Genomic DNA, 19,631 nt, shown 5'->3' with positions numbered 1-19,631 from the left:
ACTCGATTATTTACAGACCGCCGTCATATAGCTGGAATATTGCTGAGTGCGGCGTTAAACAACAAACAAACTATACACAAGTTGGTGATGTGTTATGGATCATGATGTAAGACCTGATTTTGTTCATGTTTTTCCCACATTTAACACACTGATAATAGCTGTTTGTGGTAATTTTGTGATAAGGTTTGATTCCAGTGTGAATCCTGATGTGATTCTTCAGAGTACTTAATCGTGTCAATGTTTTCTCACATATATTACACTGATTAGGCTTGACTCCACTGTGAATCCTCAAATATATCTGCAGGTAATTTGATCGTGTAAATTCCTTCCCACATTCAACACACTGATAAGGTTTGATTCCAGTGTGAATCCTCATGTGTGACTGCAGCTGACCCGATTGTGTAAATGTTTTCTCACACACAATGCACGGATAAGGCTTAATTCCACTGTGAATCCTCATGTGTGCCTGCAGATGTCCTGAACCTCTAAACCTTTTACCACATTCAACACATTGATAAGGGTTGCTTCTACTGTGTACGTTCATGTGTTTCTGCAGGCTGCCTGACTGTGTGAACCCTTTCCCACATTCTACACACTGATAAGGTTTGATTCCAGTGTGAATCAGCATATGTTTCTGCAGATGACATGATAATGTAAATGTTTTCTCACACACGAAGCACTGATGAGACTTGATTCCACTATGAATCATCATGTGTTTCTGCAGGCTACCTGACTGTGTGAACCCTTTCCCACATTCTACACACTGATAAGGTTTGACTCCAGTGTGAATCAGCATATGTTTCTGCAGATGACCTGATAATGTTTTCTTACAAACAGTGCACTGGTGAGGCTTGATTCCACAGTGAATCGCCATGTGCCTTTTCATGTCTTCTGATTTAATAAATGTTTTCCCGCATGCACTACACGTTGACTGATCTTCTGGACCACCACAATCTTTGTGTTCCTTGAGATCACCTATTTCCTGAGTGTCAGTAATTTCCAGCAATTCTCTCTCACAATCACTGACTACACATGTTTCAGAAACAGAGCCAGGATTCTGTGGTTGGCTTTGTACTTCCATTGTTAACGTGTGGATGTTATGGTGTTCACTGAAAACAAAAGAGTTGTCTTTTATCATGATAATGCATTTTCAAAAGATGTTTCCACAAGAACACCAACAATAACGAGGGCTGAGACCCGTGAAGATCCGGGGTATAATAGGTCTTCAGCAACCCATGTTTGCCGTAAAAGGCGACTAACGGGTTCGGGTGGTCAGGTTCGCTGACTTGGTTGATGCATGTCATGGATCCCAATTGCGTGGATCGATCGATGCCCATGATATTAATCACTGGATTGTCTGGTCCATACTCGATTATTTACAGACCGCCGTCATATAGCTGGAATATTGCTGAGTGCGGCGTTAAACAACAAACAAACTATACACAAGTTGGTGATGTGTTATGGATCATGATGTAAGACCTGATTTTGTTCATGTTTTTCCCACATTTAACACACTGATAATAGCTGTTTGTGGTAATTTCATACCCCAAACGAATTAGTACTGAGGGAAAACACCAGACATTTCGTACCAGTGGAATATTCGTACCCAGAAGAATGACAAATTTCGTACACTATTTAGTATTTCTAAGTACACCATTAAAAGGTTATATTAGCGCCCTCAAATGGCTATATTCAACGCGATTTTTCGCGAATTGTGTGACGTCACAGTCCAGTCCATTAATAAGCACTATGAATCATCATGTGTTTCTGCAGGCTACCTGACTGTGTGAACCCTTTCCTACATTCTACACACTGATAAGGGTTGCTTCTACTGTGTACATTCATGTCTTTCTGCAGGCTACCTGACTGTGTGAACCCTTTCCTACATTCTACACACTGATAAGGGTTGCTTCTACTGTGCACATTCATGTGTTTCTGCAGGCTCCCTGATTGTGTGAACCCTTTCCCACATTCTACACACTGATAAGGGTTGCTTCTACTGTGTACATTCATGTGTTTCTGCAGGCTACCTGACTGTGTGAACCCTTTCCCACATTCTACACACTGATAAGGGTTGCTTCTACTGTGTACATTCATGTGTTTCTGCAGGCTACCTGACTGTGTGAACCATTTCCTACATTCTACACACTGATAAGGGTTGCTTCTACTGTGTACATTCACGTGTTTCTGCAGGCTACCTGACTGTGTGAACCCTTTCCTACATTCTACACACTGATAAGGGTTGCTTCTACTGTGTACATTCATGTGTTTCTGCAGGCTACCTGACTGTGTGAACCCTTTCCTACATTCTACACACTGATAAGGGTTGCTTCTACTGTGTACATTCGTGTGTTTCTGCAGGCTACCTGACTGTGTGAACCCTTTCCTACATTCTACACACTGATAAGGGTTGCTTCTACTGTGCACATTCATGTGTTTCTGCAGGCTACCTGACTGTGTGAACCCTTTCCTACATTCTACACACTGATAAGGGTTGCTTCTACTGTGTACATTCATGTGTTTCTGCAGGCTACCTGACTGTGTGAACCCTTTCCTACATTCTACACACTGATAAGGGTTGCTTCTACTGTGTACATTCATGTGTTTCTGCAGGCTACCTGACTGTGTGAACCCTTTCCCACATTCTACACACTGATAAGGGTTGCTTCTACTGTGTACATTCATGTGTTTCTGCAGGCTGCGTGACTGTGTGAACCCTTTCCCACATTCTACACACTGATAAGGTTTGCCTCCTGTGTGAATCAGGATAAAAAAAAAGAAATTATGTTTCTGCAGATGACCTGATAATGTTTTCTTACAAACAGTGCACTTGTGAGGCTTGATTCCACAGTGAATCGCCATGTGCCTTTTCATGTCTTCTGATTTCTAAGTACACCATTATAAGGTTAGATTAGCGCCCTCAAACGACGTCACAGTCCAGTCCATTTATAAACAGTGAGTCAGTATGGTTTTACGCCGCTTTTTTTAATATTCCAGCAACATCACGGCGGGGGACACAAGAAATGGGCTTTACACATTGTACCCATGTCGGGAATCGAACCCAGGTCTTCGGCGTGACGAGCGAACGCTTTAACCATTAGGCTATTAGGCTAGGCCATTTTTCTTTGTCTCATGGAGGCCGCCGTTATGGAATTGCCTGTATCAGTGCGGCGCAAGCGCAGTTAAAGGCTGGTCCCCAGGAGAGAAAAGTAGGGATTGGGTCAGTGCAGTTAAATGGATAAATGGATCACTGTCAAACGAGACACCACTCCATAAGCAGCCGTTATGAAATGACTACCATGGATATCATTCGCGACGATATGATCATTTCAGAGACTAGATGATGGTCTATAACATCCCATACATATCAAGCTGTACAAAGAAACTTGTTCGATGTCACGGGTCTTTGTGACAATCTAATATTTTGATACATATCGATATATAGAGCCTTTTGGGGTATCTCAATTCGTGTTCGTTTCTCAAATGACCACGTAAGTTTGTTTCAGGTGTTTCACATAGGTGTCAAGTCTCATTGGTCAGCTGAGATAGCACACGTGACAACTATGTTCATGATGTCCATGGTTCTTTAAAAAATCCAAATGATCAATCAATCAACGTACTATCGGTTAATCCTTTGACCAAAGTATGTTGTTTTGACATAAGCACTTCACGCCCAGATATGGATGTATTTCGTCTGCTTTAGTAAACCTACGTACATGAACACTAACTTTTGACAAATCTACTCCGCAAGATAACATTGATTTATCAATCAAATTATCGGTTAATCCTTTGATCGATGTTTTTTTAGCAACTCAACTGATCATTCTTCTCTTACTGTGTTGCCATGGTTATTACTTAACATGTAGTCCATTCACCGCATCAGACTGGATTTATAACCCAGTCTTCTATTGAATAAATACCCCAGACACAAGAAATGCCAAAAGGGAACCGCTGATTGCTATATATCCTCTGGGGCGGTCGGGTAGCCTCGTGGTTAAAGCGTTCGCTCGTCACGCTGAAGACCCGGGTTCAATTCTCGACATGGGTACAATGTGTGAAGCCCATTCCTGGTGTCCCCCCGCCGTGATATTGCTGGAATATTGCTAAAACCGGCGTAAAACCATACTCACTCACTGTATATCCTCTACACCCCTAGAGGCAGGGATGAACGTTATTGAGTAATTTGGCAGTCTTTGTCAGACAATCTGAGTGGCTCTACCACTAATTCTATCTGATTATATTGATGACTTCATCTTCTTGTTCCTTCAACATCCGACAGTCGATAGTATACAAAACCCATGGAATTGGAAAATGGGCTTTTAATTACAGCTTCAAATAAATCAAATTGTTCTTTTTAATAGTATGGGTCTGTTGACATGATATTATAACGTGATATTATTAAAGATCAACCTATAAAATACAGCAATGGTATCCAAATCAATATGTCACCTTGCCCGTGAAGATCCGGGGTAGAATAGTTCTTCAGCAACCCGTGCTTGCTGTTAAATGCGACTAAGCTTGTCGTAAGAGCCGACTAACGGAATCGGGTGGTCAGCCTTGCTGACTTGGTTGATACATGTCATCGTATTCCAGTTGCGTGGATCGATGCTCATGATGTCAATCACTGGATTATCTGGCCCAGCCTCGATTATTTACAGACCGCCGTCATATAGCTGGAATTTTGCTGCGTGCGGCGGTAAACAAAAAAAACAAACAATCTGTCATCTTATAATCCACGCATTCAGAAATCCGAACATGTTTTCACTGCGGGGAGACATTTTTTTATCAAACTATAACCATCAGGGGAATTTCCAAATAACGGCATCCGATGAGGTTGTCGCGCTCTGTTGCGTTAGCCAGCTGATCGACTCACGACAGCTACTGCGTAAAAATATGAGTCATTGCTGGTGGTGTGAGGCAGTCGGATAGAAGCCAGAGTGTAGTTTCCCTTTATTTATAATATAAGTAAAAATGGACGTTATTCTCCTGACATACACGTTGCAACAGTATTCATGATGCCACGGACATTTTCTAAGCTCCCGTTCTAGCGTCTTTCCGTAGTAAATACATAAACAGCTGATAAAGCGTGCGCCACGTGTCCATATCGAATGGAAGCCGCCATTGTTGAGTCGTGGCTGTATCACTGAAGCGCACGCGCTGCCTACCTAGACAACCAGGTCTCCAGGAGAGAAACACAGGGGATAGTGAGTTAAAATGGATAAATAGCCACGATCACAAAGAAAGGAGACGCATTTCTCTAAGCAGACGCTGTCAAATGATCTAACTTCGAAGCCATGTAATATTGTAATCTTGTAATTACTTACATTCGGTTGTTGCCTGTGCACGACCTCCCGGCTGTGCTTGCTGCACATTATGACGAGCGCTGGTGGGGTTGTGTTACTATTTTAAGAATACATCCTGTCCTTCGCTTCAACCAGAGACAATATACATATGTACCTAATATGGGCCCTGCCACAACAGCAAGTGAGTGAGTATAGTTTTACGCCGCTTTTAGCACTATTCCTGCAATATCACGTCGGAGGACACCAGAAATGAACTTCACACATTGTATCCATGTGGGGAATAGAACCTTGGTATTGGGCGTGACGACCGAACCCCTTCACCACCAGGCTACCCCACCGACCACCTCGGTAGAGGCAGGGGACCGGTCTGTTTTTCTATAACTTGGTTCATCGAACACCTTTTTCTATGCGGATTTGTGTTTTTATGACAAATACTGAAAAAAAAAGTAGAAATGGTAATGGTATTGATATTCCTATTTTTTATTTTTTTTGTGGTAACATTCATTGTACTCGCATCTCTTGCTTTAATGAAGTTTGTAAAGAACTTATTTAGTTTTCATTAAGGTGCATTGATGTTTCAAATTGATAAACCCATCAATATATGATTCATATTTTCTTAGCTAGGCTACGCAGATAAACTCAGGGGTCGAACGATCGCATCAAAAAGTGGAAGAGATATGACAATCGGTATTAGACAACTGACGTTAGGAATGTGAGAATATGCGGGAAATACCAAACTTATCCCACCTGTTCGCAAAATGGACTTGTCCGACATTGCCGAGGTCGGATTCCATTCAGGGAGTCATCATTATGTTAATACGGGTAAATATATTTAAAGTTTGTACGGCTTAGTAACATCCTTAAAGAGGCTGAACATAATATTGATATCCCATGTAAGAAATAATCGACTGGCGGTTTATTTTCCCTGCAGTGTTTTATTGTAAAACTGCTAATCGTCGTTTATTTTTAGATTAACTTTATTTCATTTGCTTGAGTTTTAGTTGAGATACCTATTGCCACCAATATCATAAAGGGGCGGTAGGGTACCCTGGTGGTGAAAGGGTTCGCTCGTCAAGCCGAAGACCCAGGTTCGATTCCGCTCATGTGTACAATGTATAAAGCCCTTTTCTTGTGCCCCCCCCCCCCCCCCCCCCCGCGGTGATATTGCTGGGATATTGCTAAAAGCGGCGTAAAACCACACTCACGCTCTTCAACATCATAAATATCTTCTGTATGAATTTATTTATTTTCAGTTAGCTTTATTTGATGTGCTTTATGTTTGTTTTAGTTCCGATAACTCTTGCCTCTAAAAAATCATAAATGCTTCATATATCGTAGTGATAAATATTGTAATTGTTTTTTTTAAATATTAAGTTTCGTTTGTTTGTTTATTTGTTTGTTGTTTAACGCCGCACTCAATATTCCAGCTATATGACGGCGGTCTGTAAAAAATTGAGTCTTGACCAGACAATCCAGTGATTGATATCATGAGCATCGATCTACGCAATTGGGACACGATGACATGCATCTACCAAATCAGCGCGCCTTACCATCCGATCCCGTTTGTCTCCTCTTACGACAAGCATCGTATTGTATACAGAAGTGAGTGATAAGTATTATATATAAATTAATTACGTGTTTTATATTGAAATAACTGTTTTGTATAAATGCCATTGTATTGTGAAACGACGTAGGGGACGTAGAGTCAAGAACGTGTAGTGCATGTTGATAGACACAATATATTAATGTATGTATGTATGTAGGTCGCTGGAGTCCCTGGGTGACCTGTAGGTGACCGCCCGGTGACCGGATGAGGTTAGCGGTCGGGGATATCTATCTGCATCCGGCCACTAGACCACAGCATAAAGTGGCATCCCCGTGTTGTCGTACTTTGCAGCCGTACGATACACTTTTGAAGTGTAACATTAATCCATACAAAGAATTTATGGTTCCATGAAAACTTATTCACACTCTATGGAAAATGTCTCACTGAAAATTTGGTTATTTTTTGTTTATTTGTTTGTTGTTTAACGCCTCACTCAGCAATAGTCAAGCTATATGACGGCGGTCTGTAAATAATCGAGGCTGGAACAGACAATCCAGAGATTGACATCATGAGCATCGATCCACGCAATTGGGACACAATGACATGCGTCAACCAAATCCTGACCACCCGATCCCGTTTGTCGCCTCTTACGACAAGCATAGTCGCCTTTTACGGCAAGCACGGGTTGCTGGAGACCTATTCTACCCCGGATCTTCACGGGTTAATGTTACGTGAACTTGTCACAATGGTTCAGTAATAATTTAAGTGGGCACGGGTTGCAGGTCACAGCAAATATGTTAATTGCCTTGTTTTGACCAAGAGTCTTGTGGTGTATAAGAACAATCAGCACACTAATTAAACAGGCTAACTACCTTGTTTGTCAAAGCAGTGTTGTAGACGATGACAGTTAGTTTATTGTCTTGTTCTGGACAGGCTAATTACTGGTCAACTCTGCAACATACAGAGTTGCTGTATGACTACATGTAATGAAGATAAGATAGCCTTTGATTTATCCCTGTCCAAGAGCACGTGGTTTTAAACATGTGGTCACTACATGGCCAGAGGATTATTAACGACCGAGATAGATAGCATTGGATTTAAATATCCCCTACGCAGCAAGAATATGAACTTGCTTACGTCCTCCACGAGGAAAACTCTGGGCCTCAAGGTCAACGGGCAAAGCCCTGCCACCCCTTAAATACGGAGGTGGTTTCAGAGTGAGTGAGTGAGTTGGGTTTAACGCCGCATTTAACAATATTCCAGTTATATCGCGGCGTGTCAGCTTAATGTGGGAGGAAAGCCCGAAGTGATGCAGGTCTCAGACGTTTACCACTTCGGTGAAACCCACGAGCACGGGTATGGTGCTGACAAACCTAGAAACATAATTGGGGCGAACCGGGATTCGAACCCACAGTCATAGGTTTCTGGCAAGCTCAAGGGACGCAACTCTGCACAGTGAATCGCGGCGCCTTAGACCACTGGGCCACCCGTGCCCCCTCCCTGTCCAAGAGCACGTGGTGTAAACATGTGGTCACTACATGGCCAGAGGATTATTAACGGCCGAGATAGATAGCATTGGATTTAAATATCCCCTACGCAGCAAGAATATGAACTTTGTAAACCTTTATTCCAGAACTATGAAACGTGTGATGTTACATCCCTCGCTTCATTGAACACACTGATAAGTTGGATTCCACGGCGAATCCTTGTGTTTCTGCAGATTACCTGAGTGTGTCAATCCTTTCTCACAAACAATGCACTCGTAAAGGTTTCATTCCATTGTGAATCATCACTTGTGTATGCAGAGTACCTGAGTGTCAAAATATTTTCCCACATCGAACACACTGCTAAGGCTTGCTTCCACTATGAATGGTCAGGTGTCGCTTCAGGCTATTTGAGTATGTAAACGCTTTACCACACACATCACACTGATACGGCTTGCTAGCACTGTGAATGGTCATGTGTTTCTGCAGGCTACTTGAGTGTGTGAACCACTTATCACACACAACACACTGATAAGGCTTGACTCCACTGTGAATCATCATGTGTGTCTTCAGGTTACCTGATTGTGCAAATGCTTTCCCGCATTCAACACACTGATGAGGTCTCATTCCAGTGTGAATCGCCATGTGCCTCTCCAAGGTACCTGATCGTGTAAATGATTTCTGACATATATTACACGGATAAGGCTTGACTTCACTGTGAATTCTGATGTGTTTCTGCAGATTACTTGATTGTGCAAATGTTTTCCCGCATTCAACACACTGATGATGCTTGATTCCACTGTGAATCATCATGTGTGTCTTCAGGTGATATGAATGTCTAAATGCTTTCCCACATTCAACACACTGATACGGTCTGAGTCCACTGTGAATCGCCATGTGCCTCTCCAGAGTACCTGATCGTGTAAATGATTTCTGACATATATTACACGGATAGGGCTTGACTCCACTGTGAATCCTCATGTGTTTCTTCATGTTACTTGATACTGTAAATTCTTTTCCACATTCAACACACTGATAAGGTCTGATTCCAGTGTGAATCGCCATGTGATTCTTCAGAGTACCTGATCGTGTAAATGTTTTCTCACATACATTACACTGATAAGGTCTGAGTCCACTGTGAATCATCATGTGTTCCTGCAGAGTACGTGATCGTGCAAATGTTTTCTCACATACATTACACTGATAAGGCTTGTCTCCACTGTGAATCCTCATGTGTTTCTGCAGGGTATTTGATCGTGTAAATCCCTTCCCACATTCAACACACTGATAAGGTTTGATTCCAGTGTGAATCCTGATGTGATTCTTCAGAGTACTTAATCGTGTCAATGTTTTCTCACATATATTACACTGATTAGGCTTGACTCCACTGTGAATCCTCAAGTGTATCTGCAGGTAATTTGATCGTGTAAATTCCTTCCCACATTCAACACACTGATAAGGTTTGATTCCAGTGTGAATCCTCATGTGTGACTGCAGCTGACCCGATTGTGTAAATGTCTTCTCACACACAATGCACGGATAAGGCTTAATTCCACTGTGAATCCTCATGTGTGCCTGCAGATGTCCTGAACCTCTAAACCTTTTACCACATTCAACACACTGATAACGTGTGACTCCAGTGTGAATCAGCATATGTTTCTGCAGATGACCTGATAATGTTTTCTTACAAACAGTGCACTGGTGAGGCTTGATTCCACAGTGAATCGCCATGTGCCTTTTCATGTCTTCTGATTTAATAAATGTTTTCCCGCATGCACTACACGTTGATTGATCTTCTGGACCACCACAATCTTTGTGTTCCTTGAGATCACCTATTTCCTGAGTGTCAGTAATTTCCAGAAATTCTCTCTCACAGTCACTGACTACACATGTTTCAGAAACAGAGCCAGGATTCTGTGGTTGGCTTTGTACTTCCATTGTTAACTTGTGGATGTTATGGTGTTCACTGAAAACAAAAGAGTTGTCTTTTATCATGATAATGCATTTTCAAAAGATGTTTCCACAAGAACACCAACAATAACGAGGGCTGAGACCCGTGAAGATCCGGGGTATAATAGGTCTTCAGCAACCCATGTTTACCCTTAAAAGGCGACTAACGGGTTCGGGTGGTCAGGTTCGCTGACTTGGTTGATGCATGTCATGGATCCCAATTGCGTGGATCGATCGATGCCCATGATATTAATCACTGGATTGTCTGGTCCATACTCGATTATTTACAGACCGCCGTCATATAGCTGGAATATTGCTGAGTGCGGCGTTAAACAACAAACAAACTATACACAAGTTGGTGATGTGTTATGGATCATGATGTAAGACCTGATTTTGTTCATGTTTTTCCCACATTTAACACACTGATAATAGCTGTTTGTGGTAATTTCATACCCCAAACGAATTAGTACTGCGGGAAAACACCAGACATTGCGTACCAGTGGAATATTCGTACCCAGAAAAATGACACATTTCGTACACTATTTAGTATTTCTAAGTATACCATTATAAGGTTATATTAGCGCCCTCAAACGGCCATATTCAACGCGATTTTTCGCGAATTGTGTGACGTCACAGTCCAGTCAATTTATAAACACTATAAATCATCATGTGTTTCTGCAGGCCACCTGACTGTGTGAACTCTTTCCCACATTCTACACATTGATAAGGGTAGCTTCTGCTGTGTACATTCATGTCTTTCTGCAGGCTGCGTGACTGTGTGAACCCTTTCCCACATTCTACACACTGATAAGGTTTGACTCCAGTGTGAATCAGCAGAAAAAAAAAAAAAATTATGTTTCTGCAGATGACCTGATAATGTTTTCTTACAAACAGTGCACTAGTGAGGCTTGATTCCACAGTGAATCGCCATGTGCCTTTTCATGTCTTCTGATTTCTAAGTACACCATTATAAGGTTATATTAGCGCCCTCAAATGACGTCACATTCCAGTCCATTTATAAACAGTGAGTCAGTATGGTTTTACGCCGCTTTTTGGAATATTCCAGCAACATCACGGCGGGGGACACAAGAAATGGGCTTCACACATTGTACCCATGTCGGGAATCGAACCCAGGTCTTCGGCGTGACGAGCGAACGCTTTAACCATTAGGCTATTAGGCTAGGCCATTTTTCTTTGTCTCATGGAGGCCGCCGTTATGGAATTGCCTGTATCAGTGCTTCGCAAGCGCAGCCAAAGGCTGGTCTCCAGGAGAGAAAACTAGGGATTGGGTCAGTGCGGTTAAATGGATAAATGGATCACTGTCAAACGAGACACCATAAGTAGCCGTTATGAAATGATCTACCATGGATATCATTCGCGACGTCATTTTGTAATCTTTGCCGTACTGTCACTTAAATTTGAGTGTTGCCTTTGTGTATGACTTCCCGGCTTTGCGCGCTACATACAGGTTCAAACATACCAAATCACAAGCAGTTTTCGCAGCTTTCAGTGCAGAATGAATCACATGGCAGCTGTAATTTTGTATGTTTTGTTTTAAATGTACATCAACCCATTAATTAAAACTGACCATGTATTTTTATATATTTAGAGCTGTCTTTTTTACATGATAACTTACAATGTTAGCTGAATTCGACCGCGGATAGGGGGCACGGGTGGCCGAGTCGTCTAAGGCGCCGCGATTCGCTGTGCAGAGTTGCGTCCCTTGGGCACGCCAGGAACCTATGATTGTTGGTTCGAATCCCGGTTCGCCCTGATTATGTTTCTGGGTTTGTCTGCACCATACCCGTGCTCGTGGGTTTCACCAAAGTGGTAAACGTCTGAGACCTGCATCACTTCTGGCTTTCCTCCCACATTAAGCTGACACGCCGTGATATGACTGGAATAATGTTAAAAGTGGCGTTGAACCCAACTCACTCACTCTAAGCATTTGGAATAAAAACGTTGAATGGGTTAAAATGAAGGCGCATTGGTAGCTCCTGAATTGGAATCGAATGCATTAATTATGCGAATGAAAAAGAACACTATCGGATTTGACAGCGGTCATTAGCGAAATATGTGCACAGCTTCTATGGGAAACTAGGTCAAATGCAGCGGAATAACTTCGGCTGTATCCGTCAGAAGCCGATCTCACTTACATAAGAACACTTTCTTCCGGAAACAGACAGCGTGAGGGACATTGCGGAGATACACCAATAAGCGATAAGCTAAGTAGTTTCTTTTGGTTTGTCTGACTCGAATTCTTGACTTTAACATTTTTAAGCATAAAATTCATGGCATTGAGCATCAAAATTTGTTATCTAAAAGTAGAAGACGTGTTTTCTTAAATCAGTTATAGCAAATATATGGGTAGACTAACATCTAGTCAAACAGTTGTTAAGTTCTGTTCATAGAAAATATAATAAAAAGGAGCAAAGATACTCTCGTCATTTCCTGAAACTGCAGTAATCTAGACTTGCCTACTAATATAGACTTCCTTGGGCTTTTTGGATATATTTGTTTCAGGGTCAGTATCACAGACTATTAAATGGGCAGTAGTCAGGCATGGTCTCCGACCACGCTGAAGATGCCTGACACCTCGCCCATCCCCAAACAGATCCCAGCAACTTGGCAACTGTTTTGGTAGCCAAAACAAACGCATCGGGATCTCGTAATGGTATGTTAATAAAATACATATAAATTAATATTATTGCTTAAGTGCCAATCAGCCACAGAAGAATTCCTTACTGTTGGCGTCGACTGACATAATTTTGTTATAAGCTGTATAGTATCACCAATTATTGGGCAAATACAACATATTGAGTTCTTAGACGTTAACAATGAATGAAATTATGGGCGAAGTAATTTATCTAGCTCTATGACTGATACGTTTTCCAATCGACTCCCATCAAAATACATCGATAATGCATACAAAATACATTACTGAACTATATTATTGCTGATCATGGATAATCTGTATCGAAAGGGCATTATTCATTCATATTCATAGGAGGGCCTGATATACGACTTCTAAGAGAAACATCATCTTATGCACAGTGAAAAAACTACATCAAGTCCCTTCAGCGAATTCAGCGTAAACAGGTGATAAAAATTTTTTGGTCAAGGAAACTTGAGATAAATTACTTCCAGACTTGACGATTTACCATTTAAATTGTCTTTTCTCTTCTGCTGGACATTTTTTTATTCGCAGAAATTAGGTTTGCCGTGTGTTTTTCCCATTAACTAAACCGGAAATAACACCCAGCTGTACATTTTCTACCAATCTACCCGTGATTCGGTTAATAATACCCCCCAAAACGTATAACTTGAAAGGATTTTGATGCAATGATCGGAATACTTGTACTCTGAAATTTTTATTTTATCAGAAATGATATTTTCCAAAATAGCGTATTTTTAGTTGCAAGTTTTTCTTATTAAGATAATAATAACCATAATCACTTTTGTACAGCTGGACGTTATTGGCGGGTAAGTTTTACGCATGAAAAAAAAAAAAAACAGTCACCGTTGAGGCCTCCTCGGTTTCTGCTGCAGTTAATGGATAAAAACAAAATGCAAAAATCGTAATTACAACCGACAAAAGTTATATGTATAATATCAGGCAGTTATACATATCCTATATCCACAAAGTTGGTTGGTTTGTTGTTTAACGCCGCACTCGGCAATATTCCAGCTACATGACGGCGGCCTATAAATAATCGAGTCTGGACCAGACAATCCAGTGATTAATATCATGAGCATCGATCCACGCAATTGGGATCCATGACATGCATCAACTAAATCAGCGGTTGCTGAAGACCTTTTCTACCCCGGAATCTTCACGGGTCTATATCCAGAGAGAGGAATAATATCCCTAGTCTGTCTTTCAGACGCTGTTACAAATATATATCAAACATAGCCCATGCAAGTCTATAATGTTTGGCAAGTCTAGATTACTGCAGTATCAAATGAAGAGAGTCTCTGGGCTCCCTTTTATTATCTTTTTATTAAGATAATTGAACAACTATTTTTTTCCCTGTACGATATGATCATTTTAGAGACTAGATGATGGTCTATAACATCCCATACATATCAAGCCGTACAAAGAAACTTGTTCGATGTCACGTGTCTTTGTGACAATCTAATATTTTTATATATAGAGGTTATCACGCGAGTGTGTTTGGGGATGGTTAATATCCTGCATTAGGAATAAACATTGTATTTAGTGAGCCTTGGCGAGCTAAATACATAGTGTTTATACCTAATACAGGATATTTACCATCCCCAAACACACTCGCGTAATAACCTCTTTATTCTTCCCCGCCCTGAAGGCGGTGAAGTATACGGGAAACGTTAATTTTGTAGCATGTTTGTCGACATATTGGTTTATTTGAAATTTCAAGCCACGCATTTACGGAAACAAAACATACAAATCATGTGCGTGGAATGTTGATGCTAGTCTATGAGACGTCACGGCCACGGTCATACGTTGTTGACAGTTGGTCTGTCCCGTCATAACGTTAAGAAGTGTAGTCAGATGTACACACAGCGACAAAACGAAACAAGGTAACAATTCAAACATATTTCGCCCAAATCTCACACAATTTTAATTTGTGGAGAAGGTTTCAAGGCGCAGAGGTCTAGAAGCACAGATATGGCTACTTATCCCGCTTGGCTAGGCCTCGTGCCCTCGCAAAATTGTTTCGAAATTTATATCTCCAAAGTTGTTTAAACTTATAAAATGCCTTAGCTACGTCACAGTTAGACACTGGTTTTCAGTATATTAGACTATTCTTTTCATAGTGATAGCAATTATCCCAGTAGTTTCTCCAGATTCCCGACAGTTAATTCTGACTCGATCGCCGAATGACGAGGGCGACGCCATGTTTGTCTATTAACAGTGAAAGTAGTCCCTACTTGACCTTTGGTATTTGCATCTTTATCCGCGTATGACCCCAACGGATATCGTCTTTATCCGTTGGCTTTATTCTGCCGAGAAACCTACCAATTATATGATAAATATCGATATATAGAGCCTTTTGGGGTATCTCAATTCGTGTTCGTTTCTCAAATGACCACATAAGTTTGTTTCAGGTGTTTCACATCGGTGTCAAGTCTCATTGGTCAGCTGAGATAGCACACGTGACAACTATGTTTTTGATGTCCATGGTTCTTTAAAAAATCCAAATGATCAATTAATTAACGTACTATCGGCTAATCCTTTGACCAAAGTATGTTGTTTTGACATAAGCACTTCACGCCCAGCTATGGGTGTATTTCGTCTGCTTTAGTAAACCTACATACATGAACACTAACTTTTGACAAATCTACTCTGCAAGATAACATTGATTTATCAATCAAATTATCGGTTAATCCTTTGATCGATGTTTTTTTAGCAACTCAACAGATCATTCTTCTCTTGCTGTGTTGCCATGGTTATTACTTAACATGTAGTCCATTCACCGCATCAGACTGGATTTATAACCCAGTCTTCTATTGAATAATTACCCCAGACACAAGAAATGCCAAAAGGGAACCGCTGAATGCTACATATCCTCTGGGGCGTATTGGTATCCTAGTGGTTAAAGCGTTCGCTCGTCACGCTGAAGAGCAGGGTTCGATTCTCGACATAGGTACAATGTGTGAAGCCCATTTCTGGTGTCCCCCGCCGTGATATTGCGGGAATATTGCTAAAAGCGGCGTAAAACCATACTCACTCACTCACTGTATATCCTCTACACCCCTAGAGGCAGGGATGAACATTATTGAGTAATTTGGCAGTCTTTGTCAGACAATCTGAGTGGTTCTACCACTAATTCTATCTGATTATATTGATGACTTTATCTTCTTGTTCCTTCAACATCCGACAGTCGATAGTATACAAAACCAATGGAATGGGAAAACGGGGTTTTAATTACGGCTTCAAATAAATCAAATTGTTCTTTTTAATAGTATAGGTCTGTTGACATGATATTATAACGTGATATTATTAAAGATCAACCTATAAAATACAGCAATGGTATCCAAATCAATATGTCACCTTGCCCGTGAAGATCCGGGGTAGAATAGTTCTTTAGCAACCAACTAAGCTTGTCGTAAGAGGCGACTAACGGGATCGGGTGGTCAGCGTTGCTGACTTGGTTGATGCATGTCATCGTATTCCAATTGCTTGGATCGATGCTTATGATGTCAATCACTGGATTGTCTGGTCAAGCCTCGATTATTTACAGACCGCCGTCATATAGCTGGAATTTTGCTGCGTGCGGCGTTAAACAAACAAACAACCAAATAATCTGTCATCTTATAATCCACGCATTCAGAAATCCGAACATGTTTTCACTGCGGGGAGACATATTTTTTATCAAACTATAACCATCAGGGGAATTTCCTAATAACGGCATCCGATGAGGTTGTCGCGCTCTGTTGCGTTAGCCAGCTGATCGACTCACGACAGCTACTGCGTAAAAATATGAGTCATTGCTGGTGGTGTGAGGCAGTCGGATAGAAGCCAGAGTCTAGTTTCCCTTTATTTATAATATAAGTAAAAATGGACGTTATTCTCCTGACATACACGTTGCAACAGTATTCATGATGCCACGGACATTTTCTAAGCTCCCGTTCTAGCGTCTTTCCGTAGTAAATACATAAACAGCTGATAAAGCGTGCGCCACGTGTCCATATCGAATGGAAGCCGCCATTGTTGAGTCGTGGCTGTATCACTGAAGCGCACGCGCTGCCTACCTAGACAACCAGGTCTCCAGGAGAGAAACACAGGGGATAGTGAGTTAAAATGGATAAATAGCCACGATCACAAAGAAAGGAGACGCATTTCTCTAAGCAGACGCTGTCAAATGATCTAACTTCGAAGCCATGTAATATTGTAATCTTGTAATTACTTACATTCGATTGCTGCCTGTGTACGACCTCCCGTGCTTGCTTCCTGCACGTTATGACGAGCGCTGGTGGGATTGTGTTGCTATTTTAAGAATACATCCTGTCCTTCGCTTCAACCAGAGACGATATACATATGTGCCTAATATGGGCTCTGCCTCAACAGCGAGTGAGTGTGTATAGTTTTACGCCGCTTTTAGCACTATTCCTGCAATATCACGTCGGAGGACACCAGAAATGAACTTCACACATTGTATCCATGTGGGGAATAGAACCTTGGTATTGGGCGTGACGACCGAACCCCTTCACCACCAGGCTACCCCACCGACCACCTCGGTAGAGGCAGGGGACCGGTCTGTTTTTCTATAACTTAGTTCATCGAACACCTATTTCTATGCGGATTTGTGTTTTTATGACAAATACTGGGAAAAAAAGTAGAAATGGTAATGGTATTAATATTCCTATTTTTTTTATTTTTTTTTGTGGTAACATTCATTGTACTCGCATCTCTTGCTTTAATGAAGTTTATAAAGAACTTATTTAGTTTTCATTAAGGTGCATTGATGTTTCAAATTGATAACCCATCAATATATGATTCATATTTTCTTAGCTAGGCTACGCAGATAAACTCAGGGGTCGAACGATCGCATCAAAAAGTGGAAGAGATATGACAATCGGTATTAGACAACTGACGTTAGGAATGTGAGAATATGCGGGAAATACCAAACTTATCCCACCTGTTCGCAAAATGGACTTGTCCGACATTGCCGAGGTCGGATTCCATTCAGGGAGTCATCATTATGTAAATACGGGTAAATATATTTCAAGTTTGTACGGTTTAGTAACATCCTTAAAGAGGCTGAACATAATATTGATATCTCATGTAAGAAATAATCGACTGGCGGTTTATTCTCCCTGCAGTGTTTTATTGTAAAACTGCTAATCGTCGTTTTTTTTTAGATTAACTTTATTTCATTTGCTTCAGTTTTAGTTGAGATACCTATTGCCACCAATATCAAAAAGGGGCGGTAGGGTAGCCTGGTGGTGAAAGGGTTCGCTCGTCAAGCCGAAGACCCGGGTTCGATTCCGTTCATGTGTACAATGTATAAAGTCAGCGCGCCTTACCATCCGATCCCGTTTGTCTCCTCTTACGACAAGCATCGTATTGTATACAGAAGTGAGTGATAAGTATTATATATAAATTAATAACGTGTTTTATATTGAAATAACTGTTTTGTATAAATGCCATTGTATTGTGTAACGACGTAGGGGACGTAGAGTCAAGAACGTGTAGTGCATGTTGATAGACACAATATATTAATGTATGTATGTATGTAGGTCGCTGGGGTCCCTGGGTGACCTGTAGGCGACCGCCCGGTGACCGGATGAGGTCAGCGGTCAGGGATATCTATCTGCATCCGGCCACTAGACCACAGCATAAAGTGGCATCCCCGTGTTGTCGTACTTTGCAGCCGTACGATACACTTTTGAAGTGTAACATTAATCCATACAAAGAATTTATGGTTCCATGAAAACTTATTCACACTCTATGGAAAATGTCTCACTGAAAATTTGGTTATTTTTGGTTTATTTGTTTGTTGTTTAACGCCTCACTCAGCAATAGACAAGCTATATGACGGCTCTAAATAATCGAGGCTGGAACAGACAATCCAGAGATTGACATCATGAGCATCGATCCACGCAATTGGGACACGATGACATGCGTCAACCAAATCCTGACCACCCGATCCCGTTTGTCGCCTCTTACGACAAGCATAGTCGCCTTTTACGGCAAACACGGGTTGCTGGAGACCTATTCTACCCCGGATCTTCACGGGTTAATGTTACGTGAACTTGTCACAATGGTTCAGTAATAATTTAAGTTGGCACGGGTTGCAGGTCACAGCAAATATGTTAATTGCCTTGTTTTGACCAAGAGTCTAGTGGTGTATAAGAACAATCAGCACACTAATTAAACAGGCTAACTACCTTGTTTGTCAAAGCAGGGTTGTAGACGATGACAGTTAGTTTATTGTCTTGTTCTGGACAGGCTAATTACTGGTCAACTCTGAAACATACAGAGTTGCTGTATGACTACATGTAAGGAAGATAAGATAGCCTTTGATGTATCCCTGTCCAAGAGCACGTGGTGTAAACATGTGGTCACTACATGGCCAGAGGATTATTAACGACCGAGATAGATAGCATTGGATTTAAATATCCCCTACGCAGCAAGAATATGAACTTGCTTACGTCCTCCACGAGGCAAACTCTGGGCCTCAAGGTCAACGGGCAAAGCCCTGCCACCCCTTCAATACGGAGGTGGTTTCAGAGTGAGTGAGTGAGTTGGGTTTAACGCCGCATTTAACAATATTCCAGTTATATCGCGGCGTGTCAGCTTAATGTGGGAGGAAAGCCCGAAGTGATGCAGGTCTCAGACGTTTACCACTTCGGGGAAACCCA

The 19,631-nt window shown here is 41.4% G+C and overlaps 2 protein-coding genes across 2 annotated transcripts; both read right to left on the bottom strand.

Annotated features, from left to right (window-relative positions):
- Positions 1-70: 70 nt before the first annotated feature.
- LOC124111515 (gastrula zinc finger protein XlCGF8.2DB-like) lies at positions 71-5,359 on the bottom strand. The gene is made up of 2 exons (XM_048401325.1): positions 5,325-5,359; positions 71-1,109 (listed from the first exon to the last, which is right to left on the bottom strand). Exon 2 carries the CDS (start codon positions 1,079-1,081, stop codon positions 71-73), a length of 1,011 nt encoding a protein of 336 aa, XP_048257282.1. The 5' UTR covers positions 1,082-1,109; positions 5,325-5,359.
- Positions 5,360-8,457: 3,098 nt separating this feature from the next.
- On the bottom strand, positions 8,458-17,279 carry LOC125382913 (zinc finger protein 501-like). The gene is made up of 2 exons (XM_048401186.1): positions 17,178-17,279; positions 8,458-10,299 (listed from the first exon to the last, which is right to left on the bottom strand). The coding sequence occupies exon 2, from the start codon at positions 10,269-10,271 to the stop codon at positions 8,697-8,699; it is 1,575 nt and encodes a 524-aa protein (XP_048257143.1). The 5' UTR covers positions 10,272-10,299; positions 17,178-17,279; the 3' UTR covers positions 8,458-8,696.
- Positions 17,280-19,631: the final 2,352 nt, after the last annotated feature.

Source organism: Haliotis rufescens, unplaced genomic scaffold (assembly GCF_023055435.1).
Source record: "Haliotis rufescens isolate VD_foot unplaced genomic scaffold, xgHalRufe1.0.p SCAF_21, whole genome shotgun sequence".
Taxonomy (NCBI): Eukaryota; Metazoa; Mollusca; class Gastropoda; order Lepetellida; family Haliotidae; genus Haliotis; species Haliotis rufescens.
The sequence above is the reverse complement of the archived record's forward strand: the minus strand, read 5'-3'. Positions and strand labels throughout refer to the sequence as shown.

Bases quoted from the DNA above. Each gene is read 5' to 3' on its own strand.
- LOC125382913 (XM_048401186.1), bottom strand. From the start codon at position 10,271: ATGGAAGTACAAAGCCAACCACAGAATCCTGGCTCTGTTTCTGAAACA.
- LOC124111515 (XM_048401325.1), bottom strand. From the start codon at position 1,081: ATGGAAGTACAAAGCCAACCACAGAATCCTGGCTCTGTTTCTGAAACA.